The following is a 20,101-nucleotide window of genomic DNA, read 5'->3' on the forward strand; positions in this document are numbered from 1 at the left end:
ATTTCTCAAAATCTTGATGTTTGCTGCAGCTCTGACCCTGTTTTCTGTGCTTTTTGTGGTGGTGCAGACTGTGGGACCTCACTCCTGTGAAACCCTTAGGAAAACCAGTATAACTGAAAGAAACCCCCTCAGACCCCTCAAAACCCTGGTGTTTCCTGCAAGTCTGACCCCATTTTGCTGTCCCTTTATGGTGGTGCAGACTGTGGGACCTCATTCCCATGAAACTCCCATGAAAACCATTGAAACAAGAAGAGAACAAGAGAAAACCCCTCATATCCCTTAACATCTTAGTGTTTCCTGCAAGTCTGACCCCGTTTTCTGTGCCTTTTGTGGTGGTGCAGACTGTGGGACCTCACTCCCATGAAACTCCCATGAAAACCAGAGAAACAACAAGAAAACAAGAGAAAACTCCTCAGATCCCTTAACATCTTAGTGTTTCCTGCAAGTCTGACCCCGTTTTCTGTGCTTTTTGTGGTGGTGCAGACTGTGGGACCTCACTCCTGTGAAACCCTTAGGAAAACCAGTATAACTGAAAGAAACCTCCTCAGACCCCTCAAAACCCTGGTGTTTCCTGCAAGTCTGACCCCATTTTGCTGTCCCTTTGTGATGGTGCAGACTACGGGACCTCACTCCCATGAAACTCTTAGGAAAACCAGAGAAGCAACAAGAAAACAAGAGAAAACCCCTCATATCCCTTAACATCTTAGTGTTTCCTGCAAGTCTGACCCCGTTTTCTGTGCCTTTTGTGGTGGTGCAGGCTACGGGACTTCCCTCCCATGAAACCCATAGAAAAACCAGAGAAACAACAAGAAAACAAGAGAAAACCCCTCAGATCTTTCAAAATCTTGACGCTTGCTACGAGTTTGACCCCGTTTTCTCTCCCTTTTGTTTGCAGCTGAGCCGGTGCGGCCGATCGACCCCGCGGCGTGGATCTCTCATACCACGGCCATGACGGGAGCGTACCCCCGTTACGGTATGAGCCCCTCCATGAGCATCACCACATCTACCAGCTCCTCACTAACAAGCTCAATTCCCGAGTCGGAAAGTAAGTCACCCCCTGGCCAGCCCAGGGCAGGGGGCTGCTCGGGGCCAGCAGGGCCCGGCCACGGGCACGGTGACAGCGGCAGCGGCAGCCAGGCCTTGAAGGGTTTTTCACACTTGGGGAAAGCAGGAAAACTTTTGACAAAGGTTGGAGGTTGATATTGGAGGTATTTGGTCAGGGTTTTGTCTCAGGGAGAAGTGGTTGCTGGTGGCTTTTAAAGATAGGTTCAGGTTTATCCCCTGAGGTGGATGGGAGAGTTCCCTCCTTGCTTTAGTTGGTTTTTAATAAATGTCAACGATAATGTTAGTGTTTCGTTCAGGAAATCCTTCCCTGGTATTCACATGGCCTTAGTTTATTCTTTTTTATCCTTTCTTATGCTTTTTTATATTTCTAGAATTTATTGAGCAAGCTAAAACTGAGTTTAACATCCTACATAAAATTATGGTTAGACTTCAGCCTTCTTCCTGGTTTGCCTGTCTGTGGCAGTCTAAAAGAGTCATATCCATGAAACCAAGAGGTTGTCATGATTCAGAGAGGTTTCTTTAATTCAAAAGCCTCTCAGAGCACTCTAATCACAGAATATTCTGAATTGGAAGGGGCCCATAAGGATCACTGAGTCCAGATCTTAAGTGAGTGGCCCAGACAGGGATCAAACCACAGCCTTGGTGTTACTAACACCATGCTCCAACTCCTTATCTTGGAAATTTGTTTAAGGAGTATTAACTCTTCCTTTCTTTTACTCAAAACGAGACTTTGCTTGTAAAATGTCTCAGATTTTATAAGATGAAATTCCACCTCACCTTGGAGGGAAAGGCCAGGGTTTGTTTTTTTTTGTAGGTGTTTATAGCTATCAGGCAGCACCACTGAGGGGAAATAACCTGCAGTAGGAAGCAAGTGAACCCCTTTCCTGCTGGCTGCTTTATCCTGAGATGTGTTTTGAGCCTTACAGGTACTGCTGGAATCCAATGTCTCTGCTGGTTGCTGTCAAACAAGTCTGTACTCATCATTCCTCTTGAACAATTTTTGTATCCTGTGCCTTGATTATAGTGCTGGGATTGGGAAGTGGGGAACAGGCACCCTCTCAGTCATTCTTTGAAAATAAAGGTATTTGGGAGCAGAACCACATTTCTGGAGACAGCTTCTCATTTCTGTGCCAGTGACTTAAGATATTTCCTTTCTGGAATGCAAGAGAATAAAGGGTACCCCTGATTTTTATTGTGACCTCTTCCTTCAGCTCAGCCCTGTTACCTGCCCTGACCTGGGTTGGGTGAATTTTCCACAGCTGACTGAATTCAGACCAAAGTTGGGAGCATTTCAGATGCATCTTAGAATTTTCCATATTTGTACAGCAGCTAGAACTTAGAAAATACTGATTTTCTGTTCATATGCAGATGACAAGTCTCCAAGAAAATACAATTTATTGCTCCCCATGTACTTGGATATTAGTTTGTTGGTGTATTTTTTTCCCCAGACATGTTGCTTTTTGCCACTAACCAAACTAACTTAAAGCAAAAGCAAAGTTTTAGTGTTTATTTGAGGTTTGTAAGTATTGAAGCTGCATGCAGAGCTGGTCTGGGATGTTTTCATGCATATTGGCAGTGCATGTATGGAAAGAAGCATTTTCAGTTTTCATTGTTTCATGCTTGCTGTACCTTTTTTTATCAAAAATTTTGGGTGGCTGGACAAAAGTGGTTCCCTTGTGCTTTTGGAAGGTGGGTGATGTGGGGAACTGGGAGGAGGGAGGGGAGGAAAGTGTCTCAATTCCTGCTGGAGAAGGGTCTGGGCTACAAACACAGACAAAAAATGAATTTTCTAGGGATGGAAGATGGGACAGGAAGGAGGATTTGACAAGATCAACCTCAACCCTGTTCTGATTTTATTGTAAAAATTTATCAGGAAGGAGTGAAGCCTCTGGGAATTCAGCTCTGCCTGTAATGGTGTGAACTGGGAATGGCTGTGGAGACATTTGGGAGCTTTTTTTAAAATGTTCCACAAGAAAGATGCAGGGCAGAGTAATCCTGGGAGGAGTGGATTGTGAGGCTGCCATCTCTGGGACCCTGGGAAGAGTTTTTATGAGGAAATCACTGTCCTTTCTCCTGATGAGGGAAGATTTCTAATTTCAATTCTCCCCAAGAATGTCCTGATCTTTAAAAAAGAAAACAACTGGACATGGATTGAGCCATGGTCATCCTCTTTCTCCATGCAGCTGGGTGTTACTCCTGACAATGAACCCAAACCCAAAAGAACAAACCCCAAAAGCTTGTCCCACAAACACTGATCCCTTGGGTGGAAGGGCTGTTCCTGGGAAATTGAAACGGGAAATGATGGATCACAGAACTCCCTGGATTTCATTTCCTGCCAATCTTGATGTAAAATGGATCCTGGAGCTGCTCTGGGAAGCCAAGACATGGGGACTCAGCATTCCTGAGCCCAAAATCTGAAGAATTGCTACAAATGCTGTAATTTACTCCATGGATGAGGGTGCATTTGGGAACCTTTGTGTCTTTTTTTTTTTCCTTTTTTTTTTTTTTGCATCTGTTGGTAAAAGTGTATTTTTGTTCCATCCAAACCGGGAGCTGAGAAGTTCTTTCAGACTCAGTTCATTTCAAAGCAGCCTGTGACCTCTCTTCCTTTTAGAATTAGAAGAATCTCCCTTAACTGTGAAGAGTGACATGGCTACTATTGTCAAGGTTATGCAGCTGCCAGACTCAGGCCTTGAAATTCGGGACAGGATGTGGTTAAAAATCACCATCTCCAATGCAGTCATAGGTAAGCAGATCCCAGGAATGCTTGTGGGGGGAAAAAAACCAGTGACTTAGTGGAAATAGGCTCAAGAAACTGCCTTTTTATGAGCTTTTTTTTCATGTCTGTGACCTCTTTTATTCCATTTATGGACAGCTCTAAGTGTGACAGGAAATAACTCTTGTTTGAGCTTGGGCAGCCAAAATTGCTGCACATTTCTCGTGCCCACACAGAGCTGGTTCTTAATCCTTTGTTTTTATATCTCAGGTTTTCAGGTGGCTCTAGAAATCTGCCCAAGTTCAGCAGAGCAACTGGAATTCCAGTTCCAGACAACCACACAACCTTAATGAAGCCTCTTAATTAGATTTCAAATCACCACAGCCAGTCAGCCTGTGCTAGCAGTCAGTCAGTTCAGGCTGTAGGTGCTTTTTTGTTGAGGAAGGGGTTGGAACACAGTTTTCTTGGCAATCTAAAATCTGCCTCTTGAGGAAAGTGACTCCCAGTCACTTCTCTGCAAATCCAGAGAAAAATTCATTTTCACTCCTGCAGCTCAGACCTTGAGTTGCAGAGTGTGTGCAAATAAGATTTTTTCCGTGGGTATTTAGTGTCAGTGCCCATGTGGGTGTTCAGCTGGCACAATTTGGTTCAGATGATCCCGTGTCTCCACATTTTAGGAGCAGATGTGGTGGACTGGCTTTACACACACGTGGAAGGCTTCAAGGACCGCCGGGAGGCCAGGAAATACGCCAGCAGCATGTTGAAACACGGCTACCTCAGGCACACTGTGAACAAGATCACCTTCTCAGAGCAGTGCTATTACGTCTTTGGAGACCTCTGTGGCAGTAAGTCCCCACCTGGGAAGGGCAGAGCTGTCCCTGTGTCACTTCTGTGGCTCGAGGACGCACAGAGATTCCCCTCGTGCGTCCTCACGATGAAGAATTTCGTGAGGGAGAATTTCCGTGAGGGTGGCAGAGCTCTGGAGCAGCTGCCCTGGGAGGGGGTGGAGTCTCTCTGGAGATGTTCCAAACCCAGCTGGATACGTTCCTGTGTCACCTGCTCCAGGGTTGGACAGGAGGGTTGGACAGGGGGATCTCCAGAGGTCCCTTCTAACGCTGACTGTCCTGGGATTCTGTGGGGTTTCACGAGGGATGTCCCAGAACAGGCCATTACCCTGAATTTGTGTGACAAGTGGCTGATGCTCCCTGTTAGTCCAAGCAAGGAGAGCACTTGGGGGGGGATGAACCCATCAAGTAGAGCACTGAGGACAGCAGGATTTATTTCTGGTGGTGCCACAGACTCCCTGCTTGTCAGTCCCACTGAGTTTCCAGTCTGGAAAAGGGGGATGTCCTCACCCTGTCCTCACCCTTTCCTCACCCTGTTCTCACCTCTCACTGCTGGGTGCGAAGGCTGATTCCAGGGGGTTGCTAAGCTTCGAATGCCTCCATAAATGAATTCACAGGGATTATTTTACCTGCTGGGTAAGAAGTTTTCACCTTTCCTTTCTTTCCCAGATCTGGCTGCACTGAACCTTAACAACGGTTCCAGCGGTGCCTCAGACCAGGACACCCTGGCTCCACTCCCACACCCCGCTGCTCCCTGGCCCCTGGGCCAAGGATATCCCTACCAGTATCCTCTGCCCCCTCCTTGTTTCCCACCAGCATACCAAGACCCAGGCTTTAGCTATGGCAGTGGCAGTGCAGGCAGCCAGCAAAGTGAAGGTAAGATGGGTTCATTGGGTGTGAATCCCACAGCTCTCATTATCCCCGACCATTTGCTTGAGTTCCTTTGTGCTGTCCGTGCCTGTCTCGTGGTTTTGTTTGCTCCCTGCATGGATTGTGTGCAACAGCACTTAATCGAAGGTGTTTGTGTCTGTGGAGGAGTGGGTTTGGCTTTCAGCTCTCTGTAGAAACTGCCAGGCCTTAACCCGGTCAGGAATTGCCAGCAGTGGGGTTGATGTTGCTGGAAATGAGGCAATTTCTGTGCTGGTGGGACAGGGATTAGAACCAAGGAGCTCTTGGCTTTTCACTTCAGTGCTCAGCACAAAAGGAAAACCACGTTTTTATGCTGGTGTGAGACAAGTGGGAGGTGGCCAGCCAGGGGTTTCCAGGGCTGAAACACTGCTCACAGGGAGGAGAGTGTCTGCTGGCATGTGTGACAGGGACGGGAAGAGAATTCTGCATGGATTAAAGACCTGCCCTCCTCCTCTTTCTGCCCTAGCATGATGCTGTGATTCATTTTTAACCTTAGTAAATAAAATTCTGTTGGTTTTGGCTGTACAGATTTTTTTTTTTTTTTAAATCACTCCCAGAGTGAGTTTTGCATTTTGGAAATGCTGCCAGTAAAGAAGGGGTGAGGACTCCCTGTGTTTTTACAGTGAGCATGCAGTAAATTGGATGTCACTTATCCCTGTTTACCACAGCCAGTCAGATTTTGCAAAATGGCCCAAAAGGGTTTCAGAACAGGAGCTTGCTCACGGGATTTTAGCCCAGCTGCTTCTTACCTTATCTCAAGATAAGAAATATCCACAAGGAAGCTCCCAGAGATGTTAGAACTGGAAACTCATCGCCCTGGACAGAACGTGGGGGTGGATTTTTGGCAGCTGCTTCTGTGAGCAGTAGGAATTCTCTCCCTGCTGCTGGAATAGGAAAGGAATGGTGTTTTATCCGTGCTGCGGAGAGCCTCCCAAAAAGTGCCAGGGTGTTCAGCTCTGAAAGGTTTCCACTCTTCCCTCGTGGAAAACAACTTCTGTGCTGTTTCTTGTTTTGTAACTGTTATTCCCTTGTTTTGTCCTGAGCAAGCGTTAGACTGAAGGATTCCTAGAGGAATGGCTGACTCTAGGGGATTGGTAAGCTGCAAATGCCTCCATAATGAATTCACAGCATGACCATTTTTAGACTCTTGTGACCCAAATGTTTAGCTGTATTCTTTTTTTTTGTTGTTTTTTTAATTTTTAGTTTTATTTTTAGTTTGAATTGTCTTGGACGCTCAACCTGTCTCAGTGCACAGTGGTGTGACATTGGCATGTCAACCTGTCTGGCCCCTGTGGGACTGTGCTGCAGCAGCTCAGAGGGGAGGGAATCAGGTGGGAAAACCCTGTCCCCAGGCTCTCCAGAAAATAAATAGTCCAAATTTATTATGGTGTCACCCCTCTGGGCTGGATTTCTCCACCAGTGCCCTTCCACTGCCCATTTATTGATGGCCACGTGGCTCAGGCAGGTGCTGGGAGTGCTGGAACACAAGGCTGCACTCAAAACAGTGTTAGAATTGGGGGTTTGTGCCCTTTCTCTTTTATCTGCACTGTTAGATCATAACAATCAGCAAATACCACTTCAGAGGCTCAGAATATTCACTTAAAATCCAGTGGTTTTGTGGTCTGTTTTCCATCTCTCTGGCACTCTGCAGGGAATGCAGCCTTTCCCCCCCAAAACCAGCCTGGTTTCGCATCTCCCCAGGCAGCTGGAGCAGCAGAAGTGATGGGCATCTGCAGCTCAAGAAGGAGCAGCTCAAAATCATTCTGTTTTTCCCAGCTCAGTGGCTCATTCAGACTCAAAAGCTGGTCCCCTGTTCTGCTGGCTGGGGATCCTTTTTGGGAACTCCATCTTGCACTAAGGTGGAATTTAATGGGATATTCCTTGGGTTGCTTAGTTGGATTTTAAAAAAGGAACTGTTTCCTAATCTCTCATGGGAACAGAGCAAGACCTTCAACTTCCATAAAAAATCACTTCTTGAAGTTCAGTGTAGCTTGTTTGTAGCATCAACTCAGCTGATACTCAGTGGCAATTCTTCGGTTTTCCAAGATTTAGTGGCCTCTCTTGGGAGCAACATCCTGTGTGTTACCGATTGATGGTAGAGCAGTTCAGGAACTGTTTTCTAGGGAATCCTCCAACAGCACAACGCTTTAGTGAGGAATTTTAAAAGAACCTCCCCACTGAAGCCAACAAAACCTCAGGGATCTGAGTGTCCCCAAGGGTGACAGAAAAGGCAAAGGGGTTTCTTGTGGAAAAGGTAGAAAATACCAAAGCAGAGACAACTAGAATTAAACCTCATTCGCTTGAGTCAGCCCCCAAATTCCTACTTTGTCTTCCCGTTCCCGCTCCTTCCCTCTCCCAGCAGGATGGATTTGAGCCAGGAGCTGGAGTTTAGCTGCTGCTTTCACCGTGCAAGCCCTGAGGTGTCTGTGTGTCCCCATGCATGGCACAACCCTCACTGCCAACCACCAGCACGCCCGCGCTGACACGTGGGACGCACCAGCAGAGCTAACCCCGCTCTTCTCTCCTGTTTTTTTCCCCTCTCCGTGGGGATGGCAGGGAGCAAAAGCAGCGGCTCCAACCGGAGCACCAGCGAGACCAGCAGGAGAGCCGTGGGCAGGGAGAAGGAGCGCAAGTCCGGGGGCAGCGGCAGCGAGTCGGAGCCCGCGGCGCGGCGGGAGCGGCCGCTCAGCCAGCTCAGCCAGCGCAGCCACGGCTCGGCCAGCGACAGGAGCCACCAGAGCCACCACTCGTACGGGCCCCCGGGGGTGCCCCCCTTGTACAGCCTGCCCAAGCTGGGCTCCAAGGTGTACGGCACCAGCGGCCCGCCCGGGGGGCCCCCGGTGCGCGAGCTGAGCGCCGTGCCGCCCGAGCTCACCGGGAGCCGCCAGTCCTTCCAGAAGGCCATGGGCAACCCTTGCGAGTTCTTCGTGGACATCATGTGAGAGGAAGTGCCTTCAAAAGACTCTGCACAGTGGGCGAAGGGGTGGTTTTGGGGTTTTTTTGGGGTTTTTTTTGTTTGTTTTTTTTCTTTGGGGTGGGGGTGGATGGGTTGGGGTCGTTGTGGAACACTCAGTGGAAGAGGCTTGGCTGTCTTGCATGTCACACCTTCCTGTTTGCAAGTGTGTCGCGGAAAAAAATCGACAAAACTGAACAAAAAAAGGAAAAAGGAAAAAAAAAAAAAGACAAAAAAACCACCCCCACACCCCCCCCCCCAAAAAAAATGAACAACAACAACAAAATCTCCTGGGATTGTTAAATATCTGCAAATCGATGGCATCTTTTCTTTATCTTTATTTTTTCCCCCCCTTCCCCATCTTGTTTTGGATTGTGAATGGCTGGTGTATATTCACATCTTAATGAGCTTTGGTCATTGTGGCACCTACTTCAATGGAATTACTGTCTCTTTTTGGGCCGATTGGAGGACTGTTGTTTCACATGACTTCTAAATTCCTGACAATGCATAGGAGCACTTTTATTTTTCCCTGCTTTTTCTCTTGCAAGGACAAAACGACTGCTGGCTGGTATCTGGGATACTGCCTTGGAATGCTGTTTCTTGGATGCATCCATAGCTCTAAGCAGACATGGCACCCACAAGTGCTTGGAAAGGAGCAGGATCCAAGCAATTCCTAGAGGAAAACAAAGCTGTGGCTACTTTCTGCTGAGTAGGGAGTATAAATCAATCTTTCTTGGGTTCTTGGAGGGGTTTTTTTTTTAAAGATATTCTATCAAAGGAGTGCTGGAGTCTTGCTACTGTATGTGTTCATTGTGCAGAACTTGTAAAGTTATTTCCTTCAGTTATTTCCTTATTTCCCAGCAGTGATTTCCCAGCTGCAGTCGGCTCCTGGGCATTTCAGTCACATCCCTGCTGACAGGTGTGGCTGTTCCCTCTGAATGTGCACTTGCTTGCAGGTTGGAGGAGTTACTCCCACAGAAACAGGACAATTGCTGCAATTCTGTCAGCTTTTCCCTTTTGAAGGGGCTGTTTATCCCATTCCAGCAGAGACACTGGGAAATCCTGGCTCCCACTGGGACGTGGCTCTTCACTCTGTTCCTTTCTTCCTTTCTGACCAGAACCTTTCTCTTTATTTGTTCAAGCAGAGACCTGGAGATGTCTGATTCCCCCAGGAACATTTCTGAGCACAGGCAGGGCTGGCTGTGGGCAGGGAGCTGTGAGGGTGTCTGAGAACAGATCAGAAATGGTACAAAAAGAAATCCTTACCCCTGGCACCAAGTGAGACCCACCCTGCTGAGGAGCTCTGCCTGAAGCAGCTGCTGTTGAATATCCCCAAGATTTAATTTCTGGGTATTTTCTGCTCTCAGGCTCTGGAAAGTAAATTCAGGAACCTTCGGTGATATTTAAGAAGCTTTTTTAAGGTATGGTGAGCACAGCCACCCTCTGCCTCAGTGGCTCATTTAATGGGACACGAGCTGCAGCCACTCAGTGGCATTTGATCATGGGGCCATCCCTTGGTTAAATCCTCTTCTCTGAGATCCCTGCTGCTGGCAGGATTTAGGACAGGTGCTTTAAAATCAGTCTTGACTGTAAATAAGCATTTCACTGGTGAGAAGCTTCTTTTTGGTCTGTTCCATGCTTTTTGGGTAAATATCCAAGATGGATGTGAAAAGAGAACATCTTTCTCTCTGTACACACACAGTTCATTTATCACCCTGAAAACTGACTCTCCTAACTGTCCATTTCATTCTGGTCTTTCACTTCTTCTCCTTTTCCCACCTCTGTGCAAACACCTCCCTCTGTCAGAGATTCCAGGTGTTTGTGTTGATGGGAGACTCAATTTCTCCTTCCACAGGGAGCCAGGCATTTGGGAAGCTGTGTCACTCAGCCCATTTCTGGGCTTCTAAATTGATTTTCTTTACAAAAACCTCCCCCAAAAAAGCTGCCCAGGGTTTCTGAAAGCAGAGCTTTCATTACCATCCATGGATGGCTCCTCAAAAAAAGTGGCCCTGCCTAAAGTCCTGTACAACAGGACCTTTCTTTTCCTTCCCTCCTCCTCCTCCCAGCTGCACAAGATGCAAACTTGACTTGGTAAATTATTCTGAAAGATTGACACTTCAAGCAACGAAGCAAATCAGGGTAAAATAATGGTGGAATTCTGCTCTGTCTCCAGGAGACAGCGTTGAGGAGTCTGTGACTTTACTGACAATCACTAGTGGTTCTACTTTGAAATTAATTGAAACTTTTCTGGCCTCTTATAAATTATGATTTCTCTGGCCCTGTTTAAGGCAGAACTCAGAGGGCTGGAGGAAAAAAAAGTCTCCTTTTAGTATTTCCAAAAGGGATTAAAGCTGGGGGCTGAGCTTTCACCCGTGTTTAATTTCCTCGTGTCTTTTCCAAGAGTTGCAGTTTACACACCTGCTGGGGGTTTTGTTTTGTCTCGTGGTTTTGCTGTTGGCAGAAACTGTTCTGTGTCTTGCTGGTCTTTGCTGCTATGTTGAAAAATGGCTGTGTTCTAAACGTGTGTGCTCATGGGTCACTCTGGAGCGAGGCTGGGGATCCATAACACGTGGGAAAGCGTTTGCTGAGGAAATCAGGCTGGAGGAGCTTCACCCACTGCAGCTAAAGGATGCTCTGGGTGTTGTTCCAGCTGGATCCTGCTGTTTCCAGAGAGAGTAGGAGGGAGCAGTGCCCCTCTTGAACAGTGCAATATTGAACAGCAACCCAAAAAACCTGCATTTCCCCACCGTGGAGAGGCTGGGCTGAGGCAGTGCAAGGTTGGGCCTGAATCTTGGCCAGATCTCCATTTCCACAAGGGAACAGAGGCAGGAGATTTCCCAGATCCCATCCTTTCAGTGCATGTGCATGTGTCTTTCCAACCAGGGGGCTCCCTGTGCTGCTTTCTCCTGTTGGGCACAGCATTCCCTGCAGGAACACGTGCCACTGGTGCCAGTGGAGCTGCTCACGGAGGCATTTGTGCCAGGTGGAAGGAAACTTGGGGGCTGGAGTGCTGCAGGCCCACCTGTTTCTCTCCTACCAGGGCCTGAAATTTAGTTTTGGTTTAATGGCCCTGGAGTGCTGTGGCTCCAGGGAGAGGTTTGCTGTGCAGGGCATGGAAATGCCCTCACAACAGGAGCCTGAAGTAATTTGGCATTTTTATTCTGTGCTCTGCAGCTGAGCTCAATGCTCACACATCCCTGCCTCAGATCCAGCAGCGGGGATGTCTGGAGGATCATGGAAAAGGGTGAGGAAACACTTTGGGATGACATCTCCCACCCACAGGAGGCGGGATCTGCAGGGGTAGCGTCTCCACCCAGTATTTTAACTCTGAGGAGTAAATTCTTTTAGCAAATAGTCTTAAAAGCATGCTGGTGTCTTTTACCTCCTGTTAATGGATCTGCTTTTCCAAGGAAACAGTCCCCTGGACACTTTATCCAAAGGTTTTATTGGATGGCAAGCAATGATGCACAGACGTTGACTTTGGCTATGATTTTTGTTCTCTCCAAAATGGGCAGTCCCCTCCTGAGACTTGACAGCTCATGGGTTGATGTAATTGTTTTGGGGTTTTTTTGTTTGTTTGTTTGTTTTGCATTTAACTGGATTGTAATAAGATTGACTTAAAATTATTAATTCTAATCAGTGATTAGAAAAACATGTAAAGAATTTTATGTACAGTAGAGGAACAAAGTTACATGATTTTAAATAATGAAAAACCCAGACTATCACCTATCCTAGAATTGGTTCTACTCAAAGAGTGACCTCTTATTAGCATGGACTGCACTGTTCCTGTTAAATGTCTATTGCATAATTGAATTCTTTTTTGTAGATATTGTATTAAAACCCAAGTGTCTGTATAGTTAATATATAGCTGCTTATGTGTAAATGCTATTTTAAACACTAAAAAGCTTTTAATTTTATGTGATAACCACAGCGTACGTGTTCAGTTCTTTGCAGTATTGCATTATCCTTTAATCAAGGTGGAGGAAATACTGGTTAAATCTTATTTTTCCCCTGCCACTGAAGTTTGTTGGTGATTATTCAGGTACAGGGGGGTTCTGTGAGAGCTCTAATATCCAGGGTTTTCCTGCTGCAGCCCCAGGAGATGAATGTGCTGGGAAAACCCCTCAGTTTGTTTAGCTGTTCCACATAAATATTCCCTATTTTTGGACTCTCCAGCAGAAACAAGGATCACTGGGACACGCTCTGGTGAGCCTTGTGTTTGTCAGGGCACCCAGGCTCCCTGTGGGGTCTGAGGGGCTCAGCTGGACTCAAGATTTAAAGGTCTTTTCCAGCCTAAATAATTCTAATTTTCCAGCCTAAAGAAAAAGAAAAAGCAGAGCTTGGTGAAGCAGATTCCCTGATCCCAGCTGATAAAAATCAAACAGCAAAGGGAGATTCAAGCATTGTTTAAATGCCATAAATCCCAGCATTTCCCATTTAGGTGGATATTAAATTATCAGAATTCAGGTGAATATTATCATAATTTTGGACAACCTTTTCCTGCAGGGCCTGGTGGAGTTAAATCAGGGTTTTTTTCCCTTCCCCATTTCTGGAATGATGATCAAAAAGTTGTTTAATGCTTCTCTGCTCTGAAACCACAGCCCTGGAGCAAGGAATACTGAGAGTCAGGTGCACCAACATGGTTGTGAAGATTTCCTGCAGGCCCCAGGAACAAGGACTCCAGGCTCCAGGTCAGAGTTTTGGTTTTTTTAATCACACTGAGGAATAATTTTGCATGCAGGTGATCACAAAAATCTGGCACAAGTAACTCTGCAGCGTGCCAAGAGGTTCTTTATTTTTTTTTTAAGAATGAAAATACTCATTGGTTGAAATGAATTTGCAAATTCTTCAGTTGAGCTGGACTGATTAAATTCCAGTAACACACAGTGGAGAGATGGGAAATTTTTAATTTAGGGAATAAAAGAGCAGAAATGGAAAAACTTTTAAGGAACAAAAGAGCAGAATAGTTACTTGTGAACATGAGTGGGGAAAAGAAAAGATCTTGGTGATATGAGTGGATATTTACTTGGTACTGTTTGGCAGCAGTGTGAAGCTTTTGGTGACCTTTGCCTGGTTTTTTTTGGGATGGAGGAACCTCCTGCTGTGCCTTTGGAGAGTGGGATTTGCACACTGCTCATTTCCATGTGTCCTTCCCTGATTTCCATGGAACACAAATGGAGTGAACAGGGATTTGAATGGGTAATGCCCCCTTTATCTCACACACACAACTGCTGTGACCTGTCAGAATGTTCTTTTTACTTCTCTTTTATTGGACAGATTTGAAAATTCTTACAAGGCTTGGGAAAGGATTCCTGGATGTATCTCTGGAGCTGTTACCTGGTTAATAAGAAAGGGAAATTATCAGGAGTGTTTACAGCGAAATGGTGTGGGTGAGGCTTCTGGCTGACATTGCCAGACTCAAGAGATTGATGTAAAATACAATTTCTGGAGGTTGTTTCATTAACTGAGCCTATTTTTGGCTCCTTTTGGGGGCTGAAAGGTGTTTCCAGAGAGGATGGAGGCTGCTCTTCTGGACTCCAGCTGCTGAGCAGAGCCCTGTGCTTTCACAGCTCAGTTCATGTGGTGATTGTGCCTGGGGCCAGAGGGTGCTCAGAAACAGGATTATCTCCTCAAAAACAGCTTCTGCTGAGGAGCAGGTGACAGAGGATGTGGTTTATTGTCTGTTCACCGAGTCCTCCTTTGGCTCCTCGTCAGTGAGGTTCTGGAAATAATCCCCTGTGTTCAGATCAGGCCTAAACACCATGATGTAGCACTTGGGGATGAAGTAGCTCACCAAGATCCCCAGAGTGGTGGCCAGGATGGTGCAAATCTGAGTGACAGCCCTGAGGACCGTCCTCAGCGTGGCAAAAATCACGATGAAGAAGATCCAGATGATGAAATAGATGAGGGTGGCAAAGGTGATGCCCCTGGCCACGTTGTACCTCTGGCTGGGGGTTTGCACCATGAAGGTGCACAGGAAGCAGGCGAAGGCCAGGCAGCTGTTGTAGCCATGCAGGAGGGCAAAGGCAGCCCAGGACTTGGTGCCACACACCAGCAGCACCTCGCTGGGCAGGGACTGGTAGTCAGCCACCAGGAAATCGGGGCCCAGCCGGAGGTGGCAGAGGCAGAGCAAGCCCTCGGTGAGGAGGGACGCGGCCACCAGCAGCCAGGCCCTGCTGTGGGTCACCCAGCGCAGGAGCCTGGGGGCACAGCGGGGGAACTCTGTCACCAGGGCGATCTCCAGGGCCTTGGGGACGAAGGTGGAGAAGCAGCCATTGAGGCACAGGGCGTAGGAGAGCTGCTGCGCCGTGCACAGCCCGTCACTGGGCTTGCCCACGTACAGGCAGCAGCTGAGGCTCAGCAGCACCAGCGAGAGCAGGGCAAAGAGGCTCCTGCCACCCCCAGACACCTGCACCAGCGGGGTGTGCCTGTGCTTCAGGAAGAGCAGCGCTGTCCCACAGCTCAGGGCCGTGCTGAGGGCCGTCAGGGTCACCAAGGCCACGGCCAGGGGCTCGTCCCAGAACAGGAACCTCTCGCTGCGGTCGTGGCACCGCGTGCTGCGGGCAGGGGCCCACTGGTGCTGCGGGCACGGGGAGCAGCTGGTGCTGTCTGCAAAGAGAGCCTGGTGACCACCCTGCAGCCCCTGGGGACTTGCCACCCCTGGCAGGCCCCGGGGGTGGAGCACAGACGGGGATTAGGTGGTCGTTTGGGTGGTGTTTTGCCTGTTTCCCTCCCTCCAAGGCGTGTTGGATCTCCAAACCCTGGGATAGTTCACCCTCTCCTTTTCCACCCTCCTCCCTGAAGGATCCTTGTATTTCCTGCCACTGTTTCCCTTCCCCAGCAATCCCAGAATTTTATCCTATGCCTCTCTTCTACCTATGCCCCCAGAATTCCATCATACCCCCCTCTCCTACCTCTGGAGATGTTGTCCTCATTCTCTCCCTCTGAGCCCAACGGGCAGGTCCCCAGTGAAGATCAGAACAGGGAGGGGAACACCTGGCAGTGCTCATGGAGCACAGCTCCCAGCTCATCATTACCTCAACCAGTAGATAGAATAATCCAGTTAAAGCCCTTAAATTCCCCAGACCTCACCTGTGCTGCTCCAGAAGGTGTTTTTTGGACAGTCTGTGCAGTCATAGCAGCAAAGGTTGAATCCTTTTATTCGTCTGAATTGTCCTGGCTGGCAGCGCCTGAAGCACTCGGATGTGGGCTCCTGGCAAAGGCAGGAATGAGCATCAGCCAGGCACCTTCAGGAGAATTGTAATCTCCAACAAATCAGAATGAATTGTGCCATGTTTACCTTCTGATCTGCAGTGTGGAACTGGATCTGGGACTTTCGGACGTACAGGGACTGGTCATAGTCCCCCACAGGCAGGTAGGTCAGGGTGCCATTCCTCCAGGCCCAGAAGATGAGTTTGTATCCAGTGTTTGTGCTGTGGGATTGGTCAAACCTGAAGCTCTGGCCGTTTACCTCGAACGGGAGGGTGTTCATGAAGTGTAGCAGCTGGGGAGGAAATGAAATGAAAATTGATTTGGGTACAGTCGTTCTTGTTTGGAGGATAATTCTGCAAGCTGGAATCAGTTGTCCCTTAGGAGGGCTGAGATTGGGACAATCTGGCTGTGATGTGACAAAAACCAGCTGTTTGCCCCTCAGATCTTTCCTCACCTGCCAGGACCTGATGGATGTTCTGGGACAGGCTTTGGGGGTGCAGCCCAGGGCTCTGTGCAGGGCGTGGGCCACGCCGTACACGGCCACGTGCACCGGCTGCACCGTGGTCACCCTGAGCATGGGGCTGATGTCCCCAAGGGTGACGTGGCCGCACTGCCGGCAGTGCGTGTCCAGCACCTCGGCGTTCATGAGGCGACTGAGCTCCCTGGACTCCCTGCAGAACTCCTCCTGCTCAACAGAGCCGAAGAGCTCAGCCACGTACTCCTGGAAGCCAGGGACTGTCTCTGTTCTCATGACAAAGCCCAACACTGTCCCGATGCTCTGGATGCTCGGGATGGAGGCAGCGATGTCAGACAGCATCCAGGCTTCCGTGCCAATCCAGACCTTCTTGCCCAGCCCCATCCTGATGCTGTGCTCCAGCAGGGCCTGGGCTGGCAGGCTGAAGGCAAACAGCACAATGACGTTGACTTTGGTGCTGTTAATTGATTTAATTGTGTCTTCCAGCTGCTTTTTGGCGTTGGGCTCGGCCAGGTCTGTGGGGATGAGCCCCTCGAAGGCGATGCAGACGTTGTCGTTGCCAACCATGCTCAGGAAGAGAGCCTGGGCCCTTCGGCCGTACTCATCATCGCTGCCAATGGTGGCAATCCAGTTCCAGCCAAACTGGTTGAGGAGCAGCACCACGGCTTCCACCAGGTTCTTGTCGCTGGGAACGGTGCGGTAGAAGGACGGGTACAGCTCCGTGTTGCTGAGGGTGTCGCTGCTGGCCCCATAGCTGACCTGTGTGTGTGGAACAGAGAGGAAGTGAGGGAAAGAGGGAAGTGGCCACAGTCCAGGTCACTCACCCGGTTTTTTTTTCTTTAGTTTTAGTGCATTGAATTTGCAAAAATGGATGGGATGGTGGTAAAAACTCATCCCAAGGGGTGGGCCCGTCGTAGCTGCATTCACCAAGACAGCCATGAATTGTCTCCTTTATGTCCCTTTTCACTAATGAAGTGATAATTAACGACTGTGTAACGATACACCCAAGACTCTGATATTTACACCCAAGACTCTGATATTTCTTAGCCCCGGGGGTAAACCTCCCTGATCATTAGAGCTCTCTGTTGTGGTAACTGAGTGTTTAATCACAGATGGATTGTCACGGGGATCCTCCAGGAGCTCTGTTATTCCCATTTTACATGGATCAGAGTCGTCTGAGCTCTGTTCTCTCAGGGAAATTAAACACTCGAGTGTGTCCAGGAGGGCAGTTCGATGACCCACCCAAACCACTCCGGAAACCTGTGGCAGAGGAGAGACTGCAATCTGTGCTTTAACCACCAAGAGGGAGAATTCCTGCTTCTCCAGAGAGCTTCTTTACCTGTGGGATCAAGAAGGAGCTGAAGAGCTTGGCTGTCACCAGGCAGAGATCTGACTTGTGGGGCCCGATGACGGCGGTGACACGGGGCTGGTACTCGGTGTAGTTGCAGAGAACCCCGATCCCTGTGGTGCCATTCCGGGTCAGGAACAGCAGGCTGGGCTGCAGGGCCACCAGGGCCTCGAAGCATGTGTCATACATGTCATATCCCAGCGTTATTCCCGGGAGCAGGGAGCTGGAATTGTTGATCTGATCGATGGCAAACCTCATCCCCAGAGCCCAGATCAGCCCGTCCGTGAATAACCTGAGGGAAGAGGAGGTGGGAATTGTGTGGCCTGGCAGTGCTGTCACAAAGGGATCAGCTCATCTCACCTTCTTGGACATCTTGGCATCCTTGTGGCCGAGCAGGACATTCCTGGCACTGTCAGCAGAGCATCCCTGGACCCACTTGTGAGTTTTCTACTCTTGAGTGTGAGCACCTTTCCAATTAATCCTTTCTGCCAGCAAATAAATCCTTGGAGCTTCCCAGGAGAGGGAACAGAGGTAGAGACCAGTTTAGCTGTGAGAGTCAAGACTTTGTGTCCTTCACCCATGAACCAGCGATTCCCAGAGTGCTAATTCAAGGAGAGAGGTGGGATTTTTCCTGGGATTTTCCTCCTCTGTGTATGTCAGCACACTGAGCACATTCCCTGCCCCAGGGGCTGTGAAGATGGAAGGATTTTGGACCCTGCTTTGCTGCTGCCAGAGCAGGAGGAGGGACACCAGCCTGGCCTTTCACTTTCCTCACAAAGAGCTGCAGGTAGGTGCTGATGTGGTGGTGGGAACCAGCCGGGTGTAACTGAGGAGGAAATGCTGCTCACACCCTGGCAGAGCTGCAAACCACCCGATTTTGTCTCCTGCTTTGCCCTGTGCCTGGTGCTGAGCATCCTTTTACCCCCTAAAAGGCAACAGCACCATCCCAAACTGGGATCTCCCCGTGGGGAGCAGGGTGTGGAACCAAAAATAACAATTTCAAGCTCTGAGGAAACCACTGCTGCTAAAAGCTTTCATCAAAATGGGGTTGAAGTTTGACAGCATCAAGGAAACACAAAAACATTTCCATTTTGGGACCACTTGATGTCCCAGTGCTCCACCCCTCAAAGCTCTTCTCTGTCCCATCCCACCACCACCAGAACCACTTCATTTTCCATTTCTGCCCATCCCTGCTGACCCCAGCACGGCTCTCACCTCTCACACAGCGGCAGGGTGGGCTGGGAGCGAGCTGTCAGGTTCACAGTGTCCTTCCCAAAGGGGAAAAGCCCCCCCAGGATAAAATCCCCCGGCCTGTGGAACTGAGCTGACAGGCACGAGGGGCTCAGGGAGGCAGCACAGCCAAAGCTCAGGCACAGCCAAAGCTCTGGCACCAGCATTTTGGGGGAAAAGGAATCTGGGAGAGGGAAGAAGAGCAGGGAATCTGGGCTCAGCACTTCCTGGGAAGCCTCTTTAAATAGAGCTCGGAGGGATTAAAGGAATGGCAGGGAATTTGTTTAGCAAAATGGATTCGATTTAATTTAGTGGGTGCACTCTGAGTGCACTTGCGTGCAAACCACTGCCCTCATCCTGACTGCCTTTACCAGAGTGATTTACACATTCCTTGTGACAGCTGTGGAAATTTGGGTTCCTCTGGCAGAGGTGATAAAACTCAGGTGCCCCACTCTGATTTTTTTTGTCAGTCATTTTTATGTATATTTTTTTTTTTAATTTGAGGTCACCTCATCACAGAAATAACCAAATCTTCCTCAGGGCATGGCACGAATTTGCCTGCAGAGGCCATTCCTAGGTCACAAGGTTGGGGAGCTGTCACTCAGCTATACTGATATTTTTTTAGGAAGTTGTTACTGGCTGATCTAAGTTTTTTTTCCTCACACTGAGCTGGGATATTAATTTCAGTTTAAACCCGAATTCACAGCATGGTCATTTAGGTTCCATCGCTGTATTTTTTCTGTCCAGGGTTGGATTTTAGGACAGCTCTGAATGAAAAGTTCAATTTCCTGCATTTTCTACTGTATCAGAAAACATCTTCTGCTGCCAAAGTGATGCTCCAAGGCTGGAATATTTTCCTTGCAGGAAGAGAAGCAGATGCAGAGAGCTAAATACAGGAATACTTCAGGGAAGCACCAGTTGCAGCTGTGTTTTCCAGGTATGTTCATACTGGCATTTTTTAAAGGATACTTTCCCTTTCTTGGACTATATAAGTGTCAGCTTTAACTGTAAAACTTCTTAAAATAAGTTCTAAACACAATCCTGAATTTTGGGCAAGTTCATCTTCAATATTAATATTTATCTCCTACGAGGAGTAGTTGAGAATGAATGTGACAAGGGAGAAAAAGTATTTTTCTTGTTGCCATACCACCACTTCAAGAGATCTAAATCCATTTTTTCCCTTGACCCACATTATTTAATTTAATTTAAGGCATTTCATTCACTGCCCAGGTGAAATACCAGCTGATCTCCAGGGAAATAAAACAGATTTTTCCAGGAAAGAAAGTGTGAGTAGGTCACACTGTAAATCATGTCCCTTCCACCACCACACCCCCCGAGTGTGATCCCA

The 20,101-nt window shown here is 48.4% G+C and overlaps 2 protein-coding genes across 4 annotated transcripts in view; one reads left to right on the plus strand and one right to left on the minus strand.

Moving 5' to 3' along the window:
* Positions 1-12,413, plus strand: part of DVL1 (dishevelled segment polarity protein 1) — a 69,309-nt gene extending 56,896 nt beyond the window's left edge. The window contains exons 11-16 of one of the 3 annotated variants that reach the window (XM_039563989.1): positions 896-1,045; positions 3,680-3,811; positions 4,459-4,626; positions 5,296-5,502; positions 6,583-6,629; positions 8,092-8,179. In XM_039563989.1, coding sequence (XP_039419923.1) covers positions 896-1,045; positions 3,680-3,811; positions 4,459-4,626; positions 5,296-5,502; positions 6,583-6,593 — 668 coding nt within the window. In that variant the 3' untranslated portion in view covers positions 6,594-6,629; positions 8,092-8,179. Of the gene's footprint in view, positions 1-895; positions 1,046-3,679; positions 3,812-4,458; positions 4,627-5,295; positions 5,503-6,582; positions 6,630-8,091 lie in introns of all 3 variants that reach the window. The other 2 variants (XM_039563987.1, XM_039563988.1) reach the window with 2 other exon arrangements.
* Positions 12,414-13,724: 1,311 nt separating this feature from the next.
* TAS1R3 (taste 1 receptor member 3) lies at positions 13,725-19,295 on the minus strand. Its single transcript, XM_039563997.1, has 6 exons — positions 18,739-19,295; positions 17,515-17,815; positions 16,155-16,934; positions 15,789-15,992; positions 15,581-15,701; positions 13,725-15,097 (listed from the first exon to the last, which is right to left on the minus strand). The coding sequence occupies exons 1-6, from the start codon at positions 18,918-18,920 to the stop codon at positions 14,163-14,165; spliced, it is 2,523 nt and encodes an 840-aa protein (XP_039419931.1). The 5' UTR covers positions 18,921-19,295; the 3' UTR covers positions 13,725-14,162.
* Positions 19,296-20,101: the final 806 nt, after the last annotated feature.

This window comes from Corvus cornix, chromosome 21 (assembly GCF_000738735.6).
Source record: "Corvus cornix cornix isolate S_Up_H32 chromosome 21, ASM73873v5, whole genome shotgun sequence".
In the NCBI taxonomy this organism is placed as follows: Eukaryota; Metazoa; Chordata; class Aves; order Passeriformes; family Corvidae; genus Corvus; species Corvus cornix.

Excerpts from the sequence above, each read along its gene's own strand:
- TAS1R3 (XM_039563997.1), bottom strand. The coding sequence starts at position 18,920 with ATGCTGGTGCCAGAGCTTTGGCTGTGCCTGAGCTTTGGCTGTGCTGCC. Across the intron at positions 15,993-16,154 it reads CATCCATCAGGTCCTGGCAG|CTGCTACACTTCATGAACAC; the intron begins GTGAGGAAAGAT and ends TTTCCTCCCCAG. Across the intron at positions 15,098-15,580 it reads CACCTTCTGGAGCAGCACAG|ACAGCACCAGCTGCTCCCCG; the intron begins GTGAGGTCTGGG and ends CTCTCTTTGCAG.